At 45.7% G+C, this 21,572-nt stretch overlaps 3 protein-coding genes across 4 annotated transcripts in view; 1 reads left to right on the top strand and 2 right to left on the bottom strand.

Moving 5' to 3' along the window:
* Positions 1 to 3,491, bottom strand: part of LOC111727208 (beta-galactosidase-1-like protein 2) — a 57,458-nt gene extending 53,967 nt beyond the window's left edge. Inside the window, exons 1-2 of the mRNA XM_023516786.1 lie at positions 3,242 to 3,491; positions 2,188 to 2,374 (exon numbers count right to left, since the gene is read on the bottom strand). The gene's annotated coding sequence lies outside the window, so the exon portion shown is untranslated. The remainder of the gene's footprint in view (positions 1 to 2,187; positions 2,375 to 3,241) is intronic.
* Positions 3,492 to 3,879: 388 nt separating this feature from the next.
* ACAD8 (acyl-CoA dehydrogenase family member 8) lies at positions 3,880 to 16,135 on the bottom strand. Of its 2 annotated transcripts, XM_003795920.3 has the most exons (11): positions 15,988 to 16,135; positions 13,221 to 13,321; positions 12,652 to 12,821; positions 11,941 to 12,050; positions 11,440 to 11,516; positions 10,638 to 10,775; positions 8,578 to 8,713; positions 8,388 to 8,485; positions 7,865 to 8,017; positions 6,844 to 6,946; positions 3,880 to 4,714 (listed from the first exon to the last, which is right to left on the bottom strand). In XM_003795920.3, exons 1-11 carry the CDS (start codon positions 16,094 to 16,096, stop codon positions 4,662 to 4,664), a joined length of 1,248 nt encoding a protein of 415 aa, XP_003795968.1. In that variant the 5' UTR covers positions 16,097 to 16,135; the 3' UTR covers positions 3,880 to 4,661. The 2 variants fall into 2 exon arrangements, with proteins under 2 accessions (XP_003795968.1, XP_012664422.1); XM_012808968.2 differs by lacking the exon at positions 15,988 to 16,135 and having other exon boundaries at positions 13,217 to 13,256.
* Positions 16,136 to 16,381: 246 nt separating this feature from the next.
* On the top strand, positions 16,382 to 21,468 carry THYN1 (thymocyte nuclear protein 1). Its single transcript, XM_003795936.3, has 7 exons — positions 16,382 to 16,648; positions 18,410 to 18,591; positions 19,397 to 19,465; positions 19,809 to 19,901; positions 20,452 to 20,547; positions 20,779 to 20,929; positions 21,257 to 21,468. The coding sequence occupies exons 1-7, from the start codon at positions 16,606 to 16,608 to the stop codon at positions 21,301 to 21,303; spliced, it is 681 nt and encodes a 226-aa protein (XP_003795984.1). The 5' UTR covers positions 16,382 to 16,605; the 3' UTR covers positions 21,304 to 21,468.
* The last annotated feature ends 104 nt before the right edge of the window (positions 21,469 to 21,572 follow it).

Genomic DNA, 21,572 nt, shown 5'->3' with positions numbered 1-21,572 from the left:
CAGACCTCAAAGTCTGCTGGAAGAATCTCACATCCACAGACTGGTTTACAGACAAAATGGGAAAGAGGGGCACTTCCACATTATCCGGGAAGGATCAGAATTTGCGTGTGAGAAGGTCAGGACCTTCATCTGGGTGATGGCCAGGAAGGTAACCTATCTTAAAGTATTGTTTATGCAACTCTTTATAAAAACTTGAGTAAACGGGAGTGCCCACATGAAGGCTGGAGAGGGAGAGAACTGAACCAACACTGGGCAAACTGCGCTGGGAATAAAACCCAGGCCTCTCTTTTCCAAAGCAGATGATGGCTCCACAAGGTGGTTGTGGGGATAACTTTTCCTCCAATCTAAGCGATGAAAGAATATTTTGTCACCCTGGTTCATTCTGTCCCTCTCATCTGCTCCTTGCTACGGGTCACCCAACCTGGAATTTGATTTTTCAACTGGAAGGGCTGGTCTGTTGGGTCTCCCACCGTACTGTCTAGCCCAGTGATTTTCAACCAGTTTTAAAGATCATTAATTAAATTATTTTCAAAAGAAGTTCAAAGCACAGTAAGTATATAATTTTTTATTCTTTTTTTTTTTTTGATCAACATAATTTAAGTGTGCCTCGAAAGTTTAACCCTGGGTTCAAGTGTGCCGTGAGATAGAAAAGGTTGAAAAACACTGTCTAGGCTCTTTGGATCCCTCTTTTCCATGGCGATCCCCGATCCACTCAGGGTTTTGCTGATCATAATACCCAGGGATAGGAAGGACTTCTGAGCACCAAAGAGAACAAATTTTGGGTGAGAATAATGTACACGGAAATGTTTGGATAATGCAAAGTGGGACCGTCGGCCATGAAGCTAATGAGGCTTAAGCTTCTGGGTCCCTTCAAAGATGGAGGAGGGAGCTTAGCAATGCGTTCATGGGCTTATTGTATGTTTTTATAAAATTGGCAAAAAGCAATGCAATCCTGTCATTTACCTGGAAGAAAAGCAGACCAAAAATATTTGGTATTTAGCACTAATGGACAACCAAATCCTAAATATTTTCAATGTTCTTCAAAGAGTTGTGTGTTACAACTTCAGTCTGATCGCGGTGTGAGTCTGAGCAAGTCACTTCCTCTCCCACAGCCTGCTACGTTCGTTTATGAATGAGCTTACTAATTGCTGTTAATTTACTGAGTGCTTTGTTTAATGTGCTCTAGTCTGGGCCCTTTATGTGGATTCTTTCACTTGTTTCACCACATGTTCTGTGACATACGAGGCTTTTATTTTCTCCACTATACACAGAAGGAAATAAGCTAAAGAGAGTTTAAGCGATTTTACTTAAGGTCACACAATCAGTGGCAGAGCTGACGGTCAAATCTAGATGTAGGGGCCGGAGTCCAGGGCCACATCTCCGAACCCACCGGCAGCACTGACAGAGGCTGTGGAAGAGCTATGGTATTAACAACTCAGACCAATTTCAAGAGACGTGTAATTCCCAGGAAAGTGCTTTAGAGAAATCTTAGGGTTTTTAAAGTAAAAGTATAACCAGATAAGCACTAAACAGGGTATTTGTAATTTATCAAATCTAGGAAGGATGAAGAGAAAATTTTAATAGGTGACTTCTTCTTCTATTTATATTCAAATATATAAAATTAAAGCTATATATAGGCAGTGCCCGTAGCTCATTGAGTAGGGTGCCAGCCACATACACTGAGGCTGGAGGTTGGAATCCAGCCTGGGTCAGCTAAAAACAACAATGACAACTGCAACAGAAAAATAGCTGGGCGTTGAGGTGGGTGCCTGTAGTCCCAGCTGCTGGGGAGGCTGAGGCAAGAGAATCACTTAAGCCCAAGAGTTGAAGGTTGCTGTGAGCTATGACACCATGGCACTCTACCCAGGATGACAGCTTGAGAGTCTGTCTCAAAAAAAAAAAAAAAGAAAAAGTACATATATATAAAAATGTACATATTATAATATGTATTATATAAATTATTATAATGTATAATTAAAGTAATTACATTTCTCCCCAACTATGATATTATTATTAGAAGTAGTTCAAATACTTGTTAGCGTTAAGACAATCTAGAAATCCAATTCTGACTTAAGTCATCATGACACATGGGATTACACAGCAGCTTGTGTTCTGGAACACAGCGGGCACGTCTTCGCTCTTGCCGCCACTTATCTACAGCCTCCCAGTCCACGAGCCCTGCCCAACCTGAGCTGCGGGGTCTGCGTGCATCCAGCTCTGACACGGTGCCAGCACAGAGGCTTTCCTGGAGACGTGCTCTGGCTCTGCTTTTCTCCCTTGTGAGAGAGGCAGGTGTGCCGTGCTAGAGATGAGCTCCAAGTTTGCCGCGTTCTTGCTGCTTTTGTCAAATCCCTTGCCAGGGAAACTGAAACCTCTGAATAAGTGAGGATGACAGTGAGAAATGCACTTTTAATAACTACATTTCATCAAAATCTTACCAAGGGGACAACATCTGTTTTTGTTTTCAGTCTGAATAGGAGCCTCTCAGAACCAGGGTTTCAGAAAGCAGCCTTTTTCCCAGGGAGGGCTGGAGTCAGCGGTGGCATCGATAGTCCCTCACATCTGCCGTCTTTCCTTTCAGGTACAAAGGGCCTCACACTCCAACTATTTTGAGAATGTTTTTTCCAGGGTGTTGTTTTTTAAGATGAGGTCTCACTATGTTGCCCAGGATGGTCTCAAACTCCAGGGCTCAAACAAGCCTCTGGCCTCCGTCTCCCAAGCAGCTGGCATTACAGGCTCGGGCCACCATTCCTGGCTCAAGAACCTATTGACTGGATATATCGTCCCTTCTGTCCTTCCCCACTTGCCGTCATCCCACATATGCATTCCAGAAAGTTCTCAGGAATGAATTAATCTCATCACATCTTCTCACTGTTCACCAAATAAACCCTCACCTGTAGCTTTCCTAACTCTCCAACCAGATTCAGCTTAATTTTTCTTTCTGTCCCTGCCAACCTGCCAACCCCAAACCACAATTAAACAAAAGTATCAATAGCTTTTGCCCAAATCCTATACTTTTCCTGCTCCTGGTTCTTTTCTGTCTGAAAGGGACATTCTTAATTCTCTTTAAATGTTCTGCATTTTCATTTTTTTCTCTCCAAAGTGACTTATAATTACTAAGTATCTGCATATGCATAGGTCACTTTTAGGTCACTATGAAAGTTTTGAGACAGTTTTTTTGTGTTACGGTCCATTATTTCACTTCCAAGAAACACAGTGGAAAGGGCCCTTTCTGATTTACCTGGGCAAGTTTCAACGTACTCAGTTTATCAGTGCTGCTAGGAGGTCTTGACCAACACGTTTTTCTATAGAGATGAGAAAAGAATAATATAATCATTTGTAACAGGGTTTCCCCAGAAGTCCTCATCTTTGAATATTACTTTAAATCTTTCATATATCATAAACAATTCTTAGTTGGCAAAGCTATTACTAATTTAGGAAGCCTACTTTATAAAAGTTAAATTGATCAAGATGTTTGATTATTGCTTTAAAATCCAGTTGAGGCTCGGCACCTGTGGCTCAAGCAGCTAAGGCGCCAGCCATATACACCTGAGCTGGCAGGTTTTGAATCCAGCCCAGGCCCGCCAAACAACAATGACGGCTGCAACCAAAAAATAGCCAGGTGTTGTGGCAGGCGCCTGTAGTCCCAGCTACTTGGGAGGCAGAGGAAGGAGAACTGCTTGAGCCCAGGAGTTGGAGGTTGCTGTGAGCTGTGATGTCAAAGCACTCTACCCAGGAGGACAGCTTGAGGCTCTGTCTCAAAAAATATTAAAATAAAATAAAATAAAATCCAGTTGAATATTTAATCAAATTAAAAAATAAAAAGTCATAAAGGCTTAGTTACAAGGATAATATGAAAACCAAGTTTAGTAGAACCAGAGACAATACAGAAAGGGGTAGATTTTATTTGTCAACGTAGTGATTAAAAATATTTTAAAAGAGGAAGGAGCAAATTTATAAAAGGAAACAAACACTCGGAAAGTACTTATCAGGATGGGTTAGACTGAATAACCCATTCAAAACCTGAATCCCAATCTTAGACTACAGGCTTCTAAAAAAGAAACACCACAAATATTCAAAATTCCAAATAATCTCAGCCCTTGATACTCAAGTAGTCCAGAAGTGGAAAGAAACCCCAAATCACAGCTCAGGAGCAGTTTCCCAAAGACTCATTTTATCATGATTTACGTTTGGAGGAGTGCTGTCCAGAGAAACCCTTTGCATGCTCAGCTGTGCAACAGAGAACAGAAGCAGACAAGAGAACATTCTCCCTCCATTTTCCCCAGGACGCCTCTGCTGTATAATCAGAAAAGCTTCCATGCAAGTTCCCAGGCTCCTAGAAGAAGGATCCAGGGACCCAGCAAAATGCAGACAATGTGGATCCAAGAAAGGACTTTGGTTCGATGGTGAATCTTCACCTGTCACCTTCCTGGCATTGGTAAAACAAGGCAGTTTATTTTCCTGTGACACTTCTCATCAGGGCAGTTCCTCCAGTTCCACTGAGGACTCTGCTGCACCCACACAGAGAGCATGTCCTACACTGGAAGCGCTGAGCCCTCCAGTCTAATCCATGATTCATCTGGAACAGAAAGGCCCACATGGCAGCCCTGAACACGGACAGCAGACACAGTGAAGGCCACTCGAGAACGCACGCGCGGGTGCTACTCCTGCATCAGGCTGCGTGAGATCAACATCCTCATCACTTCATTGCTTCCTGCAAGACGGACAGAGAAGGAAGGCTTCGTTCAGCAGCAGCCAAGCCTGGAAGTTCACCAAAGCTCCGACCAGGCTGCTCCAGGTCCCGTTCAGGACAGTTGTGAATTTAAAATAGAAGCACGGCTTTTATCTCTGGGAGGGGTGGGATTACCGCAGACCTCTCTCCAAAGTATAGAAGAATGTTAGGCAATAAATAATATTTACTTAAAAAAAAGTCCAAGAGGAGATATACCAAAATATTATTCTGAATGTAGAAACATAGGTAATTTTTTCTTCTACTTTTCTTATTTTTCATAAGTTTTTGATAGTAAATATAAATTTAATAATCAGAAAACTGAATTATAAAAGAACAAAACCCCTGAAACCCTGAAAAGGGGTATCAATTATTTGCTGCATTTCTAGCAGTAGCCTTTAATGCAAAGAGAAATAGAAACCCCCTTGAGGAATGAGTAAGCACAGTATCAAATAAAACTAAATCTAAAATTTTAGATTTACCAATAGTAAAGTCCATGACAAAACAAAGTTGTACAGCGACCAGTACCCAAGTTTTTCTACAAATACACATATTTGGCTGTTAACATGTATTACATCAGTGTTAAAAGACAAGAGTTAGAATGTAGGGGAAGTTTTCCACCCTCATAAAAGCCAAGTGAGAAAGTAATTGCCAAGTCTGATGGAAGGAAGGAGAAGCAGGGGGACTTCAGGTGAGCACCAGCAACTGAGCTCAGACACAAGCTTCCAGAGCAGAGCCACAGACGGACCTCAAGAAGCCTACGATTTAGAGTTAACTCTAGAGAAAGGGCATCCGAGTGTGGTTTCCAGACAAGCAGTGGCAGCCACACTGGAAAACTTGTTAGAAACGCAAATTCTCAGCCGGGTGCAATGGTTTGCACTTAGAATCCTAGCACTCTGGAAGACCAAGGCAGGTGGATTGCTGGAGCTCACAAGTTTGAGACCAGCCTGAGCAAGAGCAAGACTCCGTGTCTACTAATAGAAAACCTAGCTGGTTGTCGTGGCGGGCACCTATAGTCCCAGCTACTCAGGAGGCTGAGGCAAGCGGATCTCCTGAGGAGTCTGAAGTTGCTGTGAGCTATGACAACACAGCACTCTATCCAGGGCAATACAGTAAGACTCTGTCTCACAAAAAAAAAAAAAAAAAGGAAAGAAAGAAAGAAATGCAAATTGTCAGGCCCACACTAGACCAGGGGAACAGAAGCTCCAGGAGGCACGGAGACCCCATTATATGATGTCCCCACTGAAGCAGCCCCATATTTCTTCACTGAAAGTCACTCAGCAAAGCCTCTGCCCATCTCCACTTCCACAGGGTTGAGTCCACCTACTTGCAGGATCTGGAACAAGTCATGGAATTTTAAGACTTAGGCACTGGCTGGAGAGAGTTGAGAAAGGCACAGCCCGAGCCAGACTCCAGGGGCTTACACAGTTCCCAGACAGAATGTCTGTGACTACCAAGAACACACCCTTTTACTGATGATTTATTTTCTTGCCAAATTCACTAACAATATTGATACAGGTATCTCTTAGACTGTCTGACTGATAATCAATTTGTACAGCTGCTGGTGATCACAATGGCTCACATTTGCCCTGTAAACAACTATATAGAACAGTGGTTCTCAACCTTCCTAATGCTGCGGCCCTTTAATCCAGTTCCTGTGGGTCGTGACCCACAGGTTGAGAACCGCTGATATAGAACCTCCGAGATCCCTGAGGACCAGGAAGTATATAACAGTAAATAACAGCCCCCGCCTCAGCCTTTAACGTGCTTTCTCATGAATTATCTCAGCTCAAGCCTTCTCTTCAATCTACAAGGAAAAGGAATGACCCAATGTCCTACTGAAGGGGACAGAGTAGACTGACCTGAGGTCCTACTGGAGGTGACAGAGCAGACTGACCTGAGGTCCTACTGGAGGTGACTAAACAGTCTCCTGACTCCAGGCTGGTGTCCTTTCTAAAGAACCAACAGGCCACTTCCAGAATATGACTAACATGACTGTGGAAAGGAAGGAAGAAGCCAAAGACAGCCAGGGCCGACAGGACAGACGGGCTGGGCAAAGCATTGATCCTACACCCAATTCCTAAAGGAAGACAATAATCTTGGGCAATTTTTACCTTCAAGAATTTGGTGGACCCGGGAGTCTCGCACATACTGCTGAACAGCATAATCCTTCAGGTAGCCATAGCCTCCATGCATCTGTAAAGCCTGGTTGCAGATCTGCAGGGAGACGGGGATGAAACGTCACTGATGGTGGAAGACTGGAGGGCAGGAGGCTTCCCTCCCTCCCGCAGCCCAGTCAGTCAGCCTGCTGTAAACCAATAAGGAAGAACAGCTCACAGCCAAGCCCCAAGAGGGGTCTACATCCCATGTGGTCAGAGACTACAGGGGCAGTCTGCTCACTGAGGCCCACTGGACAGGCAACCCAAAGATTTCTGCCTTTGTCACTTAGAATCTGCCCACAGCAGTCCTGGCTGGGATTACATGACACTAAGGTGCCACCTAGTGGCCACACAGCTTCACTGTGGCTCTACCCCTGACAATGCAAACATGGCAGAGAGCTAAGCCTGGGCAAGAGGCACTGGGCTGCTGTGAACCTGGCAGAGGCGGCGTCTCATCAAGAACACAACCACACAACAGTGACATAATGAAGTACGTAACGGCACAGAGCAGGCCAAAAGCCTGCTGTGAGAGCTTCCATACAGGCTTCTCAAAAGTTCATTTAGATCCGTGCACATCAGGTTGTCCTACAACATCCCAGGAGGGGTGCGTTCCAAAGCTGACTTACGCCTCTCAACACCCCCAGGCCTGGCTCAGCGCCTGTGGCTCAAGCGGCTAAGGCGCCAGCCACATACACCTAAGGTGGCGGGTTCGAATCCAGCCCGGGCCTGCCAAACAATGATAACTGCAACCAAAAAATAGCCAGGCGTTGTGGCGGGCGCCTGTGGTCCCAGCTACTTGAGAGGCTGCGCAGGAGATTCGCTTGAGCCCAGGAGTTGGAGGTTGCTGTGAGCTGTGATGCCACAGCACTCTACCTAGGGGGATAGCTTGAGACTCTGTCTCAAAAAAAAAAAAAAACACCCCCAGGCCTACCAGCTGCCCACCCATCCCAGGAGAGCTTGAGGGCTTATAACGTACAGCAAAGCATTCATCCGTAGTGAACAGCTTGGCCATGGAGCACAGGGCCACTGCATCTTCCCGCTCCTCCTGCAGGGCCACTGCCGCATTGCGGATCATCAGTCTCAAGGCCACCAGCCTTGTTGCCATATCAGCCAGTTTGAAATGCAGGTACTGCAGCAGCAGGGAGAAGGGAAGAGACTAGACGGAGGGGCTGAGGCCAGCCCCTGACCCGGGACCCTCAGCAAGACGTCCCGAATGGAGTGCCTTTTGAAGTGAGCCAAAGCTTCCAAGGCTGCTCCTCCTCTACAGAGGGACTCTGCTGCGTTATGAGTTTTCCATCCACTTTGCAGGCTCTGCACTCTAATGTCACTGCCCTAAGAAAGATCACTGATGGGGACAAAGCATGAGCTCTGGCTGAGAGGGTGGGAGGTTTCCCAAAGGGATGTCACGGCTTCTGTCTCCTAATGAAGGCTGCTGTGTGTCCTACAGCAGGCCTCAGGGGCTGCAGACTGGAAAGCCGTGCAGAGACCCAGGACTTTACCTGGTTACTGGCCAGGGGCTCCCCAAACTGCTTCCGGACATTGAGGTGGTCTCGGGTGAGGATGACTGACGCATGAGCAGCCCCCAGGGAGCAGGAAGCTGGAGTGAAGAGTGCCAACATCCCAGCTGAGCCACAAGCACACTGCTTGCCCCAGCCCGCTACCTCCTCACCTGTCCCTTCGTGTCCTCACCAATGTTGATCCTCCCTCCATTCAGTCCTTTCATGGCAATGAGGAAGCCCTGACCCTCGTTCCCAATTCTGTTGGCCACAGGGACAGCACAATCTTCAAAGATCACAGCTCGGGTTGGCTGGGAGTTCCACCCCACCTGGCAAAAATCAGGGATTGTGTGGCTGCCCAACAATCCACCGGGCAGGGCGGCCTTCCCTGTAGACAGAGGTTCATGAGGTTTGGGTTCCAGTACCCTGGACTTAGACTCACAAGAACTTAAAACGAGGAAAAAGAGAAAGTTCAGATTTAAAGGCTTGTCAACACTCAACAAAGTCGTTTGTTCAAGCTAAACATTTTTTAACTCACTGCATCTACGTTCTAATGTCTACCCTGCTAGGCTCACCGACAAATGCTTTCTGCACCTTTTAGGAATGTGGCAGAATCTGCCCTTATTTTTGGTGCCTCTCTGAGTACACTCTTTCATAAGAACAGAAACAGTATAAGGTTTGTTCGGAGAAGCTGAATTTACATGTAAAGGTCTTAACAACAGACTACTTCTCCTTGGAGAAGCTTTCTGTTCCAAGAAGATGTGGTAGTGAGGCTGGGGAGGATGTTGGCAGCACCTGGTCCAGCACTCAGCTGCAGAGTGACGGGCTGTGCTGGCTCAGGAGGGCCGGACATGCACCTCTTTTCTTCACTCAGTAGCTCTACCATCATAGTGGTAGCTTGAAATCAGCCACGGTGAGAATACTTACACTATACAAATGGGCAAACACTCTAAGTATGTTTGTTTTTCCCAGAGAGCTGATCTGCCGTGGGTTCACTGGATATATCTGAGCCAAAGCTCGGAGAAGATTTTGCACACTGAGACATAGTCCATGCCCGCAACTAATTAGCTTTGTTTTTCATCTTCAGACAAATCACCTGACTTCTTTGTGGCCTTCATTTGCTTTACATAAAATAACGGAGTTACACTGGAAAGCCAGCAGAGCCTCTTTATTCAAACAAAATCTTATTCAGATGCTTCACACCTTAATACATAGATTAAGGCTCTACTTAATTTCCTCTTCCAGGTAGTCTGAGGCTTTAAGGAACTTTAAGCTTTAGTGAGGCAGATTTTGAAAATCACAAACTATAGAAAATATCCCTTCTAGCTTTGAATACACTACTGCCTTCACATCCTTTCCTTATATAAAAACACCCAGCAGTGCTTTTTTTTTTCTTTTTCTGAAAAAATGAACTCCATCCCTAGGCCTTTTATTTAAGGTCCCCCACTCGCCCCCAGGGGCGAGCATGATTCCCACATTAGTTCTATCTGCTATGGTACAAAAGAGAAGGGCACTAAAGCTGGTAACTCCTCGGCAGGTGCAAGGGGACAGGAAGGATTGTGCAGAAAAATATGGAAACCCTAGGAGCTGTGAGAAAGAAGTACATTCTGGGGTTATTTCATTACTCGGCTTCTCCCCAAAAGTCCCAGCTACAGTAACAATACAAATCGGCGATAGACGACTATTTGAAGGTCCGGTATGAAAAACCTGAATGAGTTTCACCTTTATCATCAATTATAGTTACGTAATCACAGTTCTACTATTCATGGCCTGGCCGTAGGGTTTCATAATCCTAGGAATGTCTTATTTTCCAAAGTACGTATAGAAACACTGCCCTTCTTAGATTACTAAAATACCCACTATCGCCTCCAAGGAGTTTTATTTTTAATCAAAGAAAAGTGGACTAGAAGCTTTTCATTCCTGAGACTTCTGGCCAAAATCACAAGTTTTATGCGTATCTCTTTGCGGGGTAACAACACACAAAACAAGAAACCGGACACGAAATACAGGCCAAAAGTAGAGGCAGGCGGCTTGTGGGACTTACTGGCACACTCTGCTACTCTTCCCAGGCAGTGTTTCTTTAACATGGCCTAGGCTATTTTATGTTTTTAGGATTCCGTAAAAAAATCCTAAAAACCCTAATTAGGTGGGTAGGCAGGTACGTGAGTCCATTTTCCAAGATAGAGCAGGAGCTGGTCAGGCAGGCGGCAGAGTCTAATACCTTCAATAGCTTCCTGTCTAACAGCCACTCACCTTTTTCACCTTCTTGCCAAAACTGAGACCAGGAGTCCCCTTCTCAACAACTACGCAGGAGATACCTTTGGGGCCCGGTCCTCCTGTTCGGCACATGACCACATAGATGTCTGACTCACCGCCACCACTGATGAAGGCCTGACAGGTTGGAGAAGCAGAGATCAGGAAATGTGTAAGTTCCGGGAGCCAAGCATCTGGGAAAGCCCCTGAGGTCCTCCCAACGGTAGGACACTAGCAGGTACGATGATGCCACAGAGAGACCGAGGCAGGGGAAAGGTAGCTGCAGTAATTAGGGGACTCAGTGAACAGAATATAAAAAGGATAAACAAAAGTGAATGAAAATATCTGGAATCAGATCAGAAGACACAGGAACAGTGAGAGTGAATATAAAGGGAAATGGGTCAAGGTTCGAGGTTCTCTTCCTTTTTTTTTTTTTTTTTTTAGACAGGAGCCTCAAGCTGTCCCCCTGGGTAGAGTGCCGTGGCATCACAGCTCACAGCAACCTCCAACTCCTGGGCTCAAGTGAGTCTCCTGCCTCAGCCTCCCAAGTAGCTGGGACCACAGGTGTCCACCACAACACTGGCTATTTTTTGGTTGCAGCCATCATTGCTGTTTGGCGGGCCCGGGCTGGATTTGAATCCACCACCTTGGGTGTACGTGGCTGGCGCCTTAGCCACTTGAGCCACAGGTGCCAAGTCCAAGGTTCTCTTCCTAACACATAAAAGCTCTATGGGAATATCAATTTGCAGATGTCAGGGGAAGGTGAGTGATGTCCAAGCTCTGGGAGGGCGCATGCTAGTACCTTGGAGCCATTGAGGATATAATGATCTCCTTGTCGTTTAGCCGAGGTCAACAGAGATGCAGCATCACTCCCGCTTCCTACAGCAGGTATTAAAAGGGGGCAGAGAAGGGTGAGAAAGTCGGTGCCGTGAAGGAAGCCCAGCACAGTTCTATCTCCTTGGAAATCTTCCCAAGACACAAACAGCTCAGAGTGTGTCACTGTAAAATCCAGATGGCCAAAGGAATCATCTGTACTTGGTAGAAACTTGCCCCCACTGGGCCACTGTCCAGCTGAGAGTATTTCAGGGAGCCTCTGCAAGCAGGTTCTGATCAACAACCTGCAAGGCCTCTGCCCTATAGGCCTCTGGGTCCTGTGCCATCAGGTCATGGGAGTCTATTACTCCACAGTCAAAGCACTAGTGAGCGGTAGTTCTGTGTCAAAGGCTGGAAGGAAGGCTCGGTGACTCCGCCCAAGTCACACCTCTCTCCCTGCTTTGTGTGGCCCGCAGTGCAGCAAACCCACCTGGTTCAGTGAGGCAGTAGGAAGCAAACTTCTCCATGGTACAGAGCGGTGGGCAAAATGTGTGCCTCTGTTCCTCATTTCCAAAGCTATCAATCATCCAGACACACATGCTGATAGCAGGCCACAAGAAAAGACATTGGCAGAAACAGGGGTGCAAGAGAAAAGGAAATGGGGGGACAGGAAAGAGGACAAAGGGCAGGGCGGCAGGAGAGAGAGAGCAGGAAGGAAAATCACAAGTGAGAAGTCAACTCGGAGGGAAAGGACGGGATTAAAACATACTCCTGGAAGATGCGCCATCCAGAGAGAACCGGGGTCAAGCTACTCACACCTGGATGCTCCCCCTGCTTCTACAGAGGCTCCATGAGCCCCTAACAATCTGTTATGCTATGCAGGCACTCCTGTCACTCTCTCAGATCACTGCTGGGTCCATCTCTGGGTTGAGGAAAAGGGTGCCAGGACCCTGACCACTCTACTGGAGAAGGCTGCTGTACTAGCTCCCTGTAGGATTCTGGAGAAGGCTGGCTGCCCCAATTCCCTAAGCGATGCACAAGACAACAGAATCAAGCCCAACAGGCAGGAGGAGGCCTGGTGTGTACTCTCAGTCTAGCTCCTCAAGGACCATTGGCCTGAAAATGCCAATCTCATCTCTATGAATCTGAAATTTCCATCCGTGTGAGCTCTTCATTGCGCTCTCCAAGCTTGGGCACTCACTTGTGGATGCTTATATAGGCTGTGGTGCTGGTGCAGCCTGTAGCCAAGGCTTCAAAGATGACGGAGGTATCGAGCAGGGACAGTCCAGACCCACCCACATCTGTGCGCACATAGATCCCGCCAAAGCCCAGCAGGGCCGCCTTGCGCATCATGTCCACTGGGAACAGCTCCTACGTACAAGAGAGAACAGCAGCAGGAACGACTCAGAGCTGGGGGTTTCTCTAGAGGGTGAGCTGCCTGCATGTGGGATTCTCCTAACATGCCTGCTTGTCTTACACCAACATCTGTTAGGATGTGCTCTGTAAGAATTGTTTTTCTGGCATTACAATGTTTCTTATCTATAGAACTGTCTTGGTTTCATGTCGAAGTCTTTGTTCAATTAAAAAAAAAAAAAGGTATCTACAAGATGATAAGAACGTCTTCTACGACAGGTGTCATCCATGATCATTTATCTCACTTGCAGGGAAAGCTGACACTGATCAGTTAGGACTACATGGAGATGAGGACAAGGTCACTGCACAAGGCATTGGTTGGAACTCCTACCCATCAGGATGGTAACGCCTACCTACCTTCTGGTCCCACTCGGCCATATTTGGAGCCATCTCCCGAGCAGCAAAGTCAAAGGCCACTTTCTGGAATTCTTTCTGCTCTTCATTCAGTCCCATGGAAGCTGTGGGCAGGGTTAACCATGCTCAGTTCTAGGACAGGGGTTAAGGAAGAGTACGGCAAAGAACCACGAGGCTCACACAGTGGACCTAATGGAGCGAAACGTGGGACTTTCCTCACACCTCTTACCCCAGCCACTTATTAAAACACACTTGCAGCCCTGAGGGTAGCAAGTGGTAAAACTCTGTCATTATAAGCAATGCTGAAGAGCACAAAGGAAAACTAGGGAGCCACACTTCCCAATAATTATTTCTGTGCCTTCCAGGAATGCAAAGTCCTCTAAAGAAAACAGGCGAAGGGGCCAGTGCCGGGCTCATGGCGGGTGGAGTGCCCTGAGCTCACAGGTTCCAGGCCACTCTGAGGAAGAGTGAGACCCTATCTCTAAATAAAATAAAATAACTGGGTGTTGTGGCAGGCACCTGTAGTCCCAACTACTTGGGAGGCTGAGGCAAGAGAATCGCTTATGCCTAAGAGTCTGAGGTTGCTGTGAGCTATGATGCCATTGCACTTTACTGAGGGTGACAAAGTGAGACCCTGTCACACACATAAAGAAAAAAAAAACAGGCAACACCTGTTTCTCTGGGGCAAACCTGGGCATTGGCTGTCTGTCTGTGTGAGCCAGGAGATAGCACTCTGTCTGAGATCAGTACCCTTCCTCAAAATGGGAAACTCAAGAAAGACGAGTAGTGAGGAGTAAGGATTAGGCTGCCTTGAGAAGCTTAGAGCAGAAACCTCTGTTGGGTATATCGTTAGGGATAAATGATTAATGGTTCTCTGGGAATCAGGTCATTTATTCACACAATCTTGCTGCTATAGACCATCACTCAAAGATCATTCCCCAAAGAATATTTATTGAGTATTTACTAAGTAGCAGTGCTGGAGTTACAAAGAAGACTATGGTCCATTCACACCAAGGATCACATAAATAGAAACAAAGTAAACAGAAGTGCTACACAATTTCAATCTTAGTAAGAGGTCAATACATGTTAACAGTTCTTCTGTAAATGACTGCTTCCTAAAAATAGTAATTCAAGGAATTTAAGAAATAACTTTGAATTGCATTCTAAGTAAGTAACAAGGATTAGTTTCACACAAAATCATAAGCACAAGTAAACAGAACATAATTACGCTTTCCTTTCAGAGAGATAACAAATACAGTTCATTCTAGAAAAAAGAATGATTAACAAAAGGAGAATACTGCTTGGGGAAAAAAAGTGAATGAAGTAAGTTAAAAAGTAAATTATACAAAAAAAAAAAAAGGTAAATTATATACAGGAAAATATGAGACTAAGTAACAAACTTATGCTCCTAGAAAAAAATACACTATACAAATGAAACAATCACCAGGTCTCGTGAACTTTGCCAGAGATACTGGCTGAGCTCAAGTTGCCAACACACTAAAAAGGTAAAGCTAAATAGAAAACCAGTCCAAATGAAATGAGGAAAACTTTATTCCACAGTAGCTCAAGTGGAAGATGAAAAAAAAGAAAAATAGGACCATTTAAGTCCTTATCTGCTTTGGTATCAACAATGGTGACCTTGTTTACATAATTTTATGTAGGAGAACAGGGCACCACCTTTTGAAGGAGTTTTAGGACACTGAAAAGAAAATAATATTCTATACCTTAGTGTACTTTATAGATCTGTCAATCTAAGAGATTTATTCTGCTATAAAGAAAGCTGTTATTTGTTTAAAGTAAATTTTATTTTACTTATTTATTTTTTGAGACAAACTCTCACTATGTCACCCTAGGTAGAGAGCCAAGGTGTCATAGCTCGCAGCAACCTCAAACTCTTGGGCTTAAGCAATTCTCTCTCCTCAATCTCCCAGTACCTGAGACTACAGGCGCCCACCACAATGTCTGGCTATTTTTTTTCTGTTGCAGTTGTCATTGTTATTTAGCTGGCCCAGGCTGGGTTAGAACCTGCCAGCCTCCGTGCGTGTGGCCAGTGCCAAGCCTTAAAGCAAATTTTAAAACATTGCATAACAAAAAAAAGGGGGGGGGGTCAGGTGCTTGAAAGAAGTCACAAACTGGCCAGTTATCCTTTAATCTGCCTAGGTTCCCAACATTCCTTATTATATTCAAATTATTTGCCTGTTGCCTAAAAACATGCAAGTTTGTAATCTCTAGTAGTTTCCCACTTATAACAGTTATTCTTCCTGCCTGAGTTTCAACAGTGTTTTATACCTATAGGTGTTAGGTTACAAAATCTACAGAGGGTGCCAAAATATGTATACATATTTCAAGAAAGAAAAAATGTTAAAATTATAATAATATATGCAGATAACGTTTGTCATCTTGTATATGATACATCTTGTGTCTCTTGTAATCGCATAAGTCGAATGTGACTTAAGTATTACAACTTTAATAGTTATTTCCTTTATTAAAATATGTGTATTTTTTGGCACCCTCCGTACAAAGGCAACCGAATCTTATATTAACCCTGGAGTTTTTATCTACCACCACCAGCACCAGCTTTTTACATTCTCACTACTTTTACTACATTGATATGATTTTAAGAATCAATCATTCAACCAGACAACACCAAAGTCACGTTTCTGCCCTTCTCTAAGGCTCCCAGGGTGACCAGAAAGCTAAGTTATCCGAGTAGCGGGTGCCCGCCCGAGCCCCGGCCCCCTGGGTCCCCGCACTTCAGGGAGGGCCTTACGATCGATGCAGGAGGTCACGCTCCGGCGGCCGGTCAGGGCGGGGCCCCGGAGCCCCCTGCGCAGGTGGCCGAGGCGCGCCCGGAGGTGCAGGCAGCCGCTCGCCAGCATCGTCCCGGTCCTGTTCCAGTCTGGCTCCGGGCTCCCTCACCCTCCGCCAAACTCGCGCGGGCCCGGCCCGCAGCCCGGCGCACCCTGGGGCTTGTAGTCCACACGCAGGCCTCGCGGCCGGCTCCCGGCAGGCGCCCGGGCGCAGGACTACAACTCCCAAGGTGCCCCGCGGCCAGCGCCGCACAGACACGTCCCCAGCGCGGCGCGCACGCCGCTGGCGCGTCGCGTGAGCGGGTACCTGCGCGGCTGGCGCGTAGAACCGGCAGGAACCGAGGGGTGTAGGTGCAGGCTGTGCGACATGGGAACGGTGTAGATCCCGGAGGGGGGATTTGAGGGGCTCAAGCTAAGTCTTTTATTTATTTATTTTTTGCAAAGGTCTGAGACTTTCCAGGCTTCCCCTCGTTGCCTCCATCTTGCTCTGCGTTAAGTTTTGAGGGTAGTAGCTTTACTTCTTGTATCTCTCGGTTGAGTCCAAAATCTTCCGCACTTTAGTTTCTCGCTGGAATACCATGCCGAGACCCCAGAAGAGGCTGGCTGCGGCTGCTGGCCCAGGTGAGCTGCCCTTAGGCTGCAAAGAGGCAGCCCCGTACGGACATTTCTCCAGGGCTTGTTTACTACGGTTCATATTCCACTCCCTCCTTGTGGGGAGAATCCTTCGTGATTTCTTATTCCTTCATCCGTTATCGCCCTCTGTCGTTATTTTCCCCACCAAGCTTTTACCCAGAGTCTCTGCTTTTTCGTTCATTCAAGCAAAAGCTGTTTGTTACGCTCAAATTTGCTGTACAGGGCGGCATGTGCCATGGCAAAGAATATACGGTTCCTGCCGTCAGGGAAAATGCAAAAACAGATTTAAATGACAGGGTCCAAGAGACTGGATTGTCACATGTGTGAAAGGAGGGAGTAATCACAGGGAAGGTCTTGAAAAGGACATGGAATTTGAGTCTAGCCGTGAGGAAGGGGAGGACTTTACATGACCAAAGTTTTAGTACTCAGAAAACATGATTATCATTTTATATTCCAAGGACGGATGGCATTCACAATAGATGCAGAGGAAGAACAAAGCAATGGAAGGTAGGGATAGTGCCTCTTTTGGGAATGGCAAGAATTCCAGATTGACTACAGAACATCGTTATTTAACAGCACTTGGTGTTTGCAGTGTGCATGTTTACTCTTAAGAGACCTAGGAAATTAGGCTGGCAAGGTATCCTGGGTGCAGAGCGGTAGACATCGTAAATGATACTTGATGACAATTGATGTGATGTCATATAAGCAGCGGTCCCCGCCTTTGGGGCACCAGGACACAGTTTCATAGAAGACAGTTTCCCCAGATGGGAAAAGGGGGGATGGTTTTGATACGATTCAAGAACCTTCTCCACCTCAGATCAGCAGGCGTCAGACTCACAAGGAGGACACAGCTTAGACCTCTCACCTGGAACGTGCAGTTTACACTCTCAGCTAGCCCCAAGCACTCTTGCTCCCTATCCCCCAACTCACCTCCTGCCCCTGGCCTGGTTCCTAACAGGCCGTGGACCAGACTGGTTTGGGCCAGTTCTGGCCAGGTTTATCCTGTTTGGGGGTTAGGGAGCCATGGTAGTACAGTGTAGTCATTAAGTGTAGATTTTAGGTAGACCTCAATGACCGGTACTGACCTCTTCATCTTGGTTCTCTCTTTCCTGGATGCGTGATCTGGAGTACATTTTGCAGAGGAAGAATACATCTCATAGGTGATGCAGATTAACTGAATTAGGGTTTAAATAACAGAGAGCTTGGGGCCTGTGATATAAGAACTTACCAACTTAGCTCTCGAGTGCCCGCTATGACCAAGTCTTTACTGTAAGGTCCTAAATGTACTGTTTTTTTTTCTATCCTATTTTGGCACCTTCAAGGAGCAGAAAGGCAGACCATAAAGCACAGTGAACAAAAAGTGTGAATGATGATGATAATGGCTGTTTATTAAGCACTTATTGTAATGCCAGGCGGTGTCTAAGCCCTTTGTATTGTCTCATTTTATCTTCAAAACTGCTCCGTTTTCTCACTGGAATACATAGCCCGAGCAAAGGCATAGAAGAGAGTGAGGGAAGGAAAACATTTATTGGCTACTGCAAAGCCTTTAATCCTAAACAACCCTGGAAGGCAGGTACTCTTGTCTAACTTTTATAAATAAGAAAATGAAGTTTCTTTAAGGTAAGGTTAAGGTAGTTGATACACTCAGGATTTGAGTCCAAATCTGACTCTAAAGTGTAGGCTTTTTCCACCGTGGAACACCAGCCCCCAACAAGCACGATGGATCTTTTCTTTGTGGGTCTCTTGCAGACAAGAAGAAGCTATCAGGAAAACGTACCAAAACTGAGGATGCAGCGCAGGCATCCGCTAACATAGAGGACTCCGGCCCTCAGAAGACTTCAGCCTCTAAAAACTGTGTGAAGAGCCTAAGCAGCTACTGGCTAATGAAGTCTGAGCCAGAGAGCCGATTAGAGAAAGGAGTAGACGTGAAGGTGAGACCACACACCTGTCTCCAGGCCCTTCATGCTGTTGTTTTTCTTTTTAAATAAGAAGTGACTATGGAACACCATAGGGCTCCAACACCTGCTTATCTTTGAGGAAAAGGTAAAATCAGCAGGATGTTTTACCATTAACTATCGGTTTTGTGAATCCTCTATGTAGGACAAGAGTCAGCAAAGGTTGTCTACAAAGGGTCAGACAGTAGATATTGTAGGCTTGTAGGTTGTATAGTTTCTGTTGCAAACCTGCTCTTATAGCACAAAAGTAGCTATAAGCAGTGTGTAAACAGGTGTGTGGCTGTGTTCAAGTCAAATTTTATTTACAGAATCAGGGATGGAGCTAGATTTGGGCCTGATAATTTGCCAGCCTAAGCCTGAGATTGTGTCTCTCACCGCTTGCCAAGTCTTCTAGGTATCTCCTTGCCAACAGCTGGGATATATTTAGGGGATGACTATATTAATAAACCAATTTTAACATAACCTGAGAAAACTATAAGTAGAAATATTACTTAATACATAATACTTTAACAAGTGAAATGCATGTAACCAGAAGATTACTTTATCATCTGGATTATCCATGCAGCTAATCCTCTTAATTGGCAAGGATAAGAAGATAAGGCTTACTTGTATTCGGCCAACATAAATGGCTCTGTGGGGCTGCTTGCCAGTGAATTATTAATACCTCCTTGCTCTTTCCAATAGCATCTCTCCATGTACTGGAGGGAACCGTCTGCTTCCATACGTTCTTACCAACTGGCCACCAAATATTGAATGAATAATGTTATTTCTTCTTTCCTAGTTTGGCATTGAGGATCTCAAAGCACAGCCTAAGCAGACGACATGCTGGGATGGTGTTCGCAACTACCAGGTAAGAATGGAAATAGGACTCCTGAGACTCAAGGGATACATGCCTCCCTCCTCCTTATGATGTATTTAATAGCAGAACCTCTTGGCCAGGATTGCCTTGTCCCAGAAGCTAGACCCCAAAATGGATTAAAACCCACCTTTTACTCTGACTACATGAAATTTGCAGTTGACCACTTCTCCTGGGGGTGTAAGTCTGGGTGTCTTGGAAAAAGGGAACAACTCTCTTATAAATCGAAGAGAGGATGCAAAAAAGAAAAACCCAACTAATGAAAGCAGACTCGGTTTCCCGTAAAAGCTACTACTTTCCAGGGAGGGTGATTCTTGTTTCTTCTCTTCTGGGGCAGGCTCGGAACTTCCTTAGAGCCATGAAGCTGGAGGAAGCAGCTTTCTTCTACCACAGCAACTGCAAAGAGCCCGGCATCGCAGGACTCATGAAGGTTATTTACAGGTTTTGATTTGCAGCCTTTTCCCTCTGGAGACTTACTCTTGTAGACATAAAGTGATACAGCTTAAGTAGGTAACAGAAAAGAAGTACCCCCCACCTGTACCCTGTCCCAGGACTAGGGAAACCTGTCCTGGTTCCTGTATGGCAAGACTTGAACAAAGTGGGCCTTCATTTCAGGTCCCACTAGCAAAGACCTATCTCTGTTTCTCAGCCCTGATCTCGTTCAGAAACAGGCCTGATGGTTCTTCCAAGCCAGGAATTTTCAGGATAAAATAGACTGTGGGAAAAAACCCCAGTGGTACCAGTAATAACTTTTACTGTTCAGTTTTAGAATGTGCTTCTAAGATTTGTAAAAATAAGGTTGATTTCCTAATTGTGTTTGCCTTAGACTGTATACAATATACTGTTTCCATGTATATGAGCCCTTGTGGGCTCTACAGCAAGGCAGAAGGGCTAAGAATGTGCAGGGTAAATGAGACTAAAGACTGACTATGGAGCCAACTGTTCTGGCACACGGTTGGAGACTGTGGTTTTGGTTTCAGATTGTGAAGGAAGCCTACCCAGACCACACACAGTTTGATAAAAACAGCCCCTATTATGATCCCTCCAGCAAAGAGGACAGCCCTAAATGGTCCATGGTAAGACTATTCTTCCTGTTTCATGAGAGGGGAAGGATAGACAAAGGGAGGTAAAGGGTCTGGGGTAGCTTTAGGTCAAGGCAGCCCAGCCCTTCCTCAGATGAGGTTACGCTGACACTGGAGGTGGGAGCAGGACACTGGTGTCTGCAGAGGGGCCACCTGTAAGCAGGTGAAAAGGGGGCAGTGTCTGGCTGGACATGTCTTTCTGTCATGTACACTGTTGTCACATAGGTGGATGTCCAATTTGTTCGGATGATGAAGCGTTTCATCCCCCTAGCTGAGCTCAAAACCTATCATCAAGCTCACAAAGCCACTGGTGGCCCCTTAAAAAATATGGCTCTTTTCACTCGCCAGAGACTCTCCGTTCAGCCCCTGACCCAAGGTAAGAAGAGTGAGTCCTTTACTGTATTATCCACAGACCACAATGACCCCATGAATTCCTATTCGCTAGCTGAGTAGATGGGAGCACGATATTTTAACCTGAATCAGTACCTTCACCTGTAACACCCATGAAGGAGGGATATTCCCAGGATACTGTTCACTGTGAACCTAGTACCCAACAGTGTCTGGCACTTGGTGAGAAACACCAGAGTTTTTGAAGGACTGATTGTCTGCCTTAGTAACTTATGAAGTACCTGTGCCTTGTGTAACTCTCCTGTTCAAGAGGAGACATAAAACCTAATTGTCCCTTCTCTTCCCTTTTTGGTAGAAGAGTTTGATTTTATTTTGAGTCTGGAAGAAAAGGAATCACGCTAACTGAGACAATACTGCCAGGATGGGCAGGGCGTTACTCCAGAGGACTCAAGGTTTTTTAAGACAAAAGATGGTTTAAGAAGGCTTACTTGTTACGTTCACCTGGACTTGTGTACGTAGGTGGTTTTGTGTACTTTTTTCAATAAAACATTGATATCAGAGTTGAAAGTTTTCTTCTTCTAAAACCACATTGGGTGCAGAATACTCCAGTGCGATCTCTTGCTTCCGGGCGGGCTCCTTCTGCCACTCCACAAGGTGTAGGGCTCTGTCCT

This window comes from Otolemur garnettii, unplaced genomic scaffold, assembly GCF_000181295.1.
Source record: "Otolemur garnettii isolate 467f Iridium unplaced genomic scaffold, OtoGar3 scaffold00097, whole genome shotgun sequence".
NCBI classification, from domain to species: Eukaryota; Metazoa; Chordata; class Mammalia; order Primates; family Galagidae; genus Otolemur; species Otolemur garnettii.
This window is presented reverse-complemented; position numbering and strand designations above follow the sequence as displayed.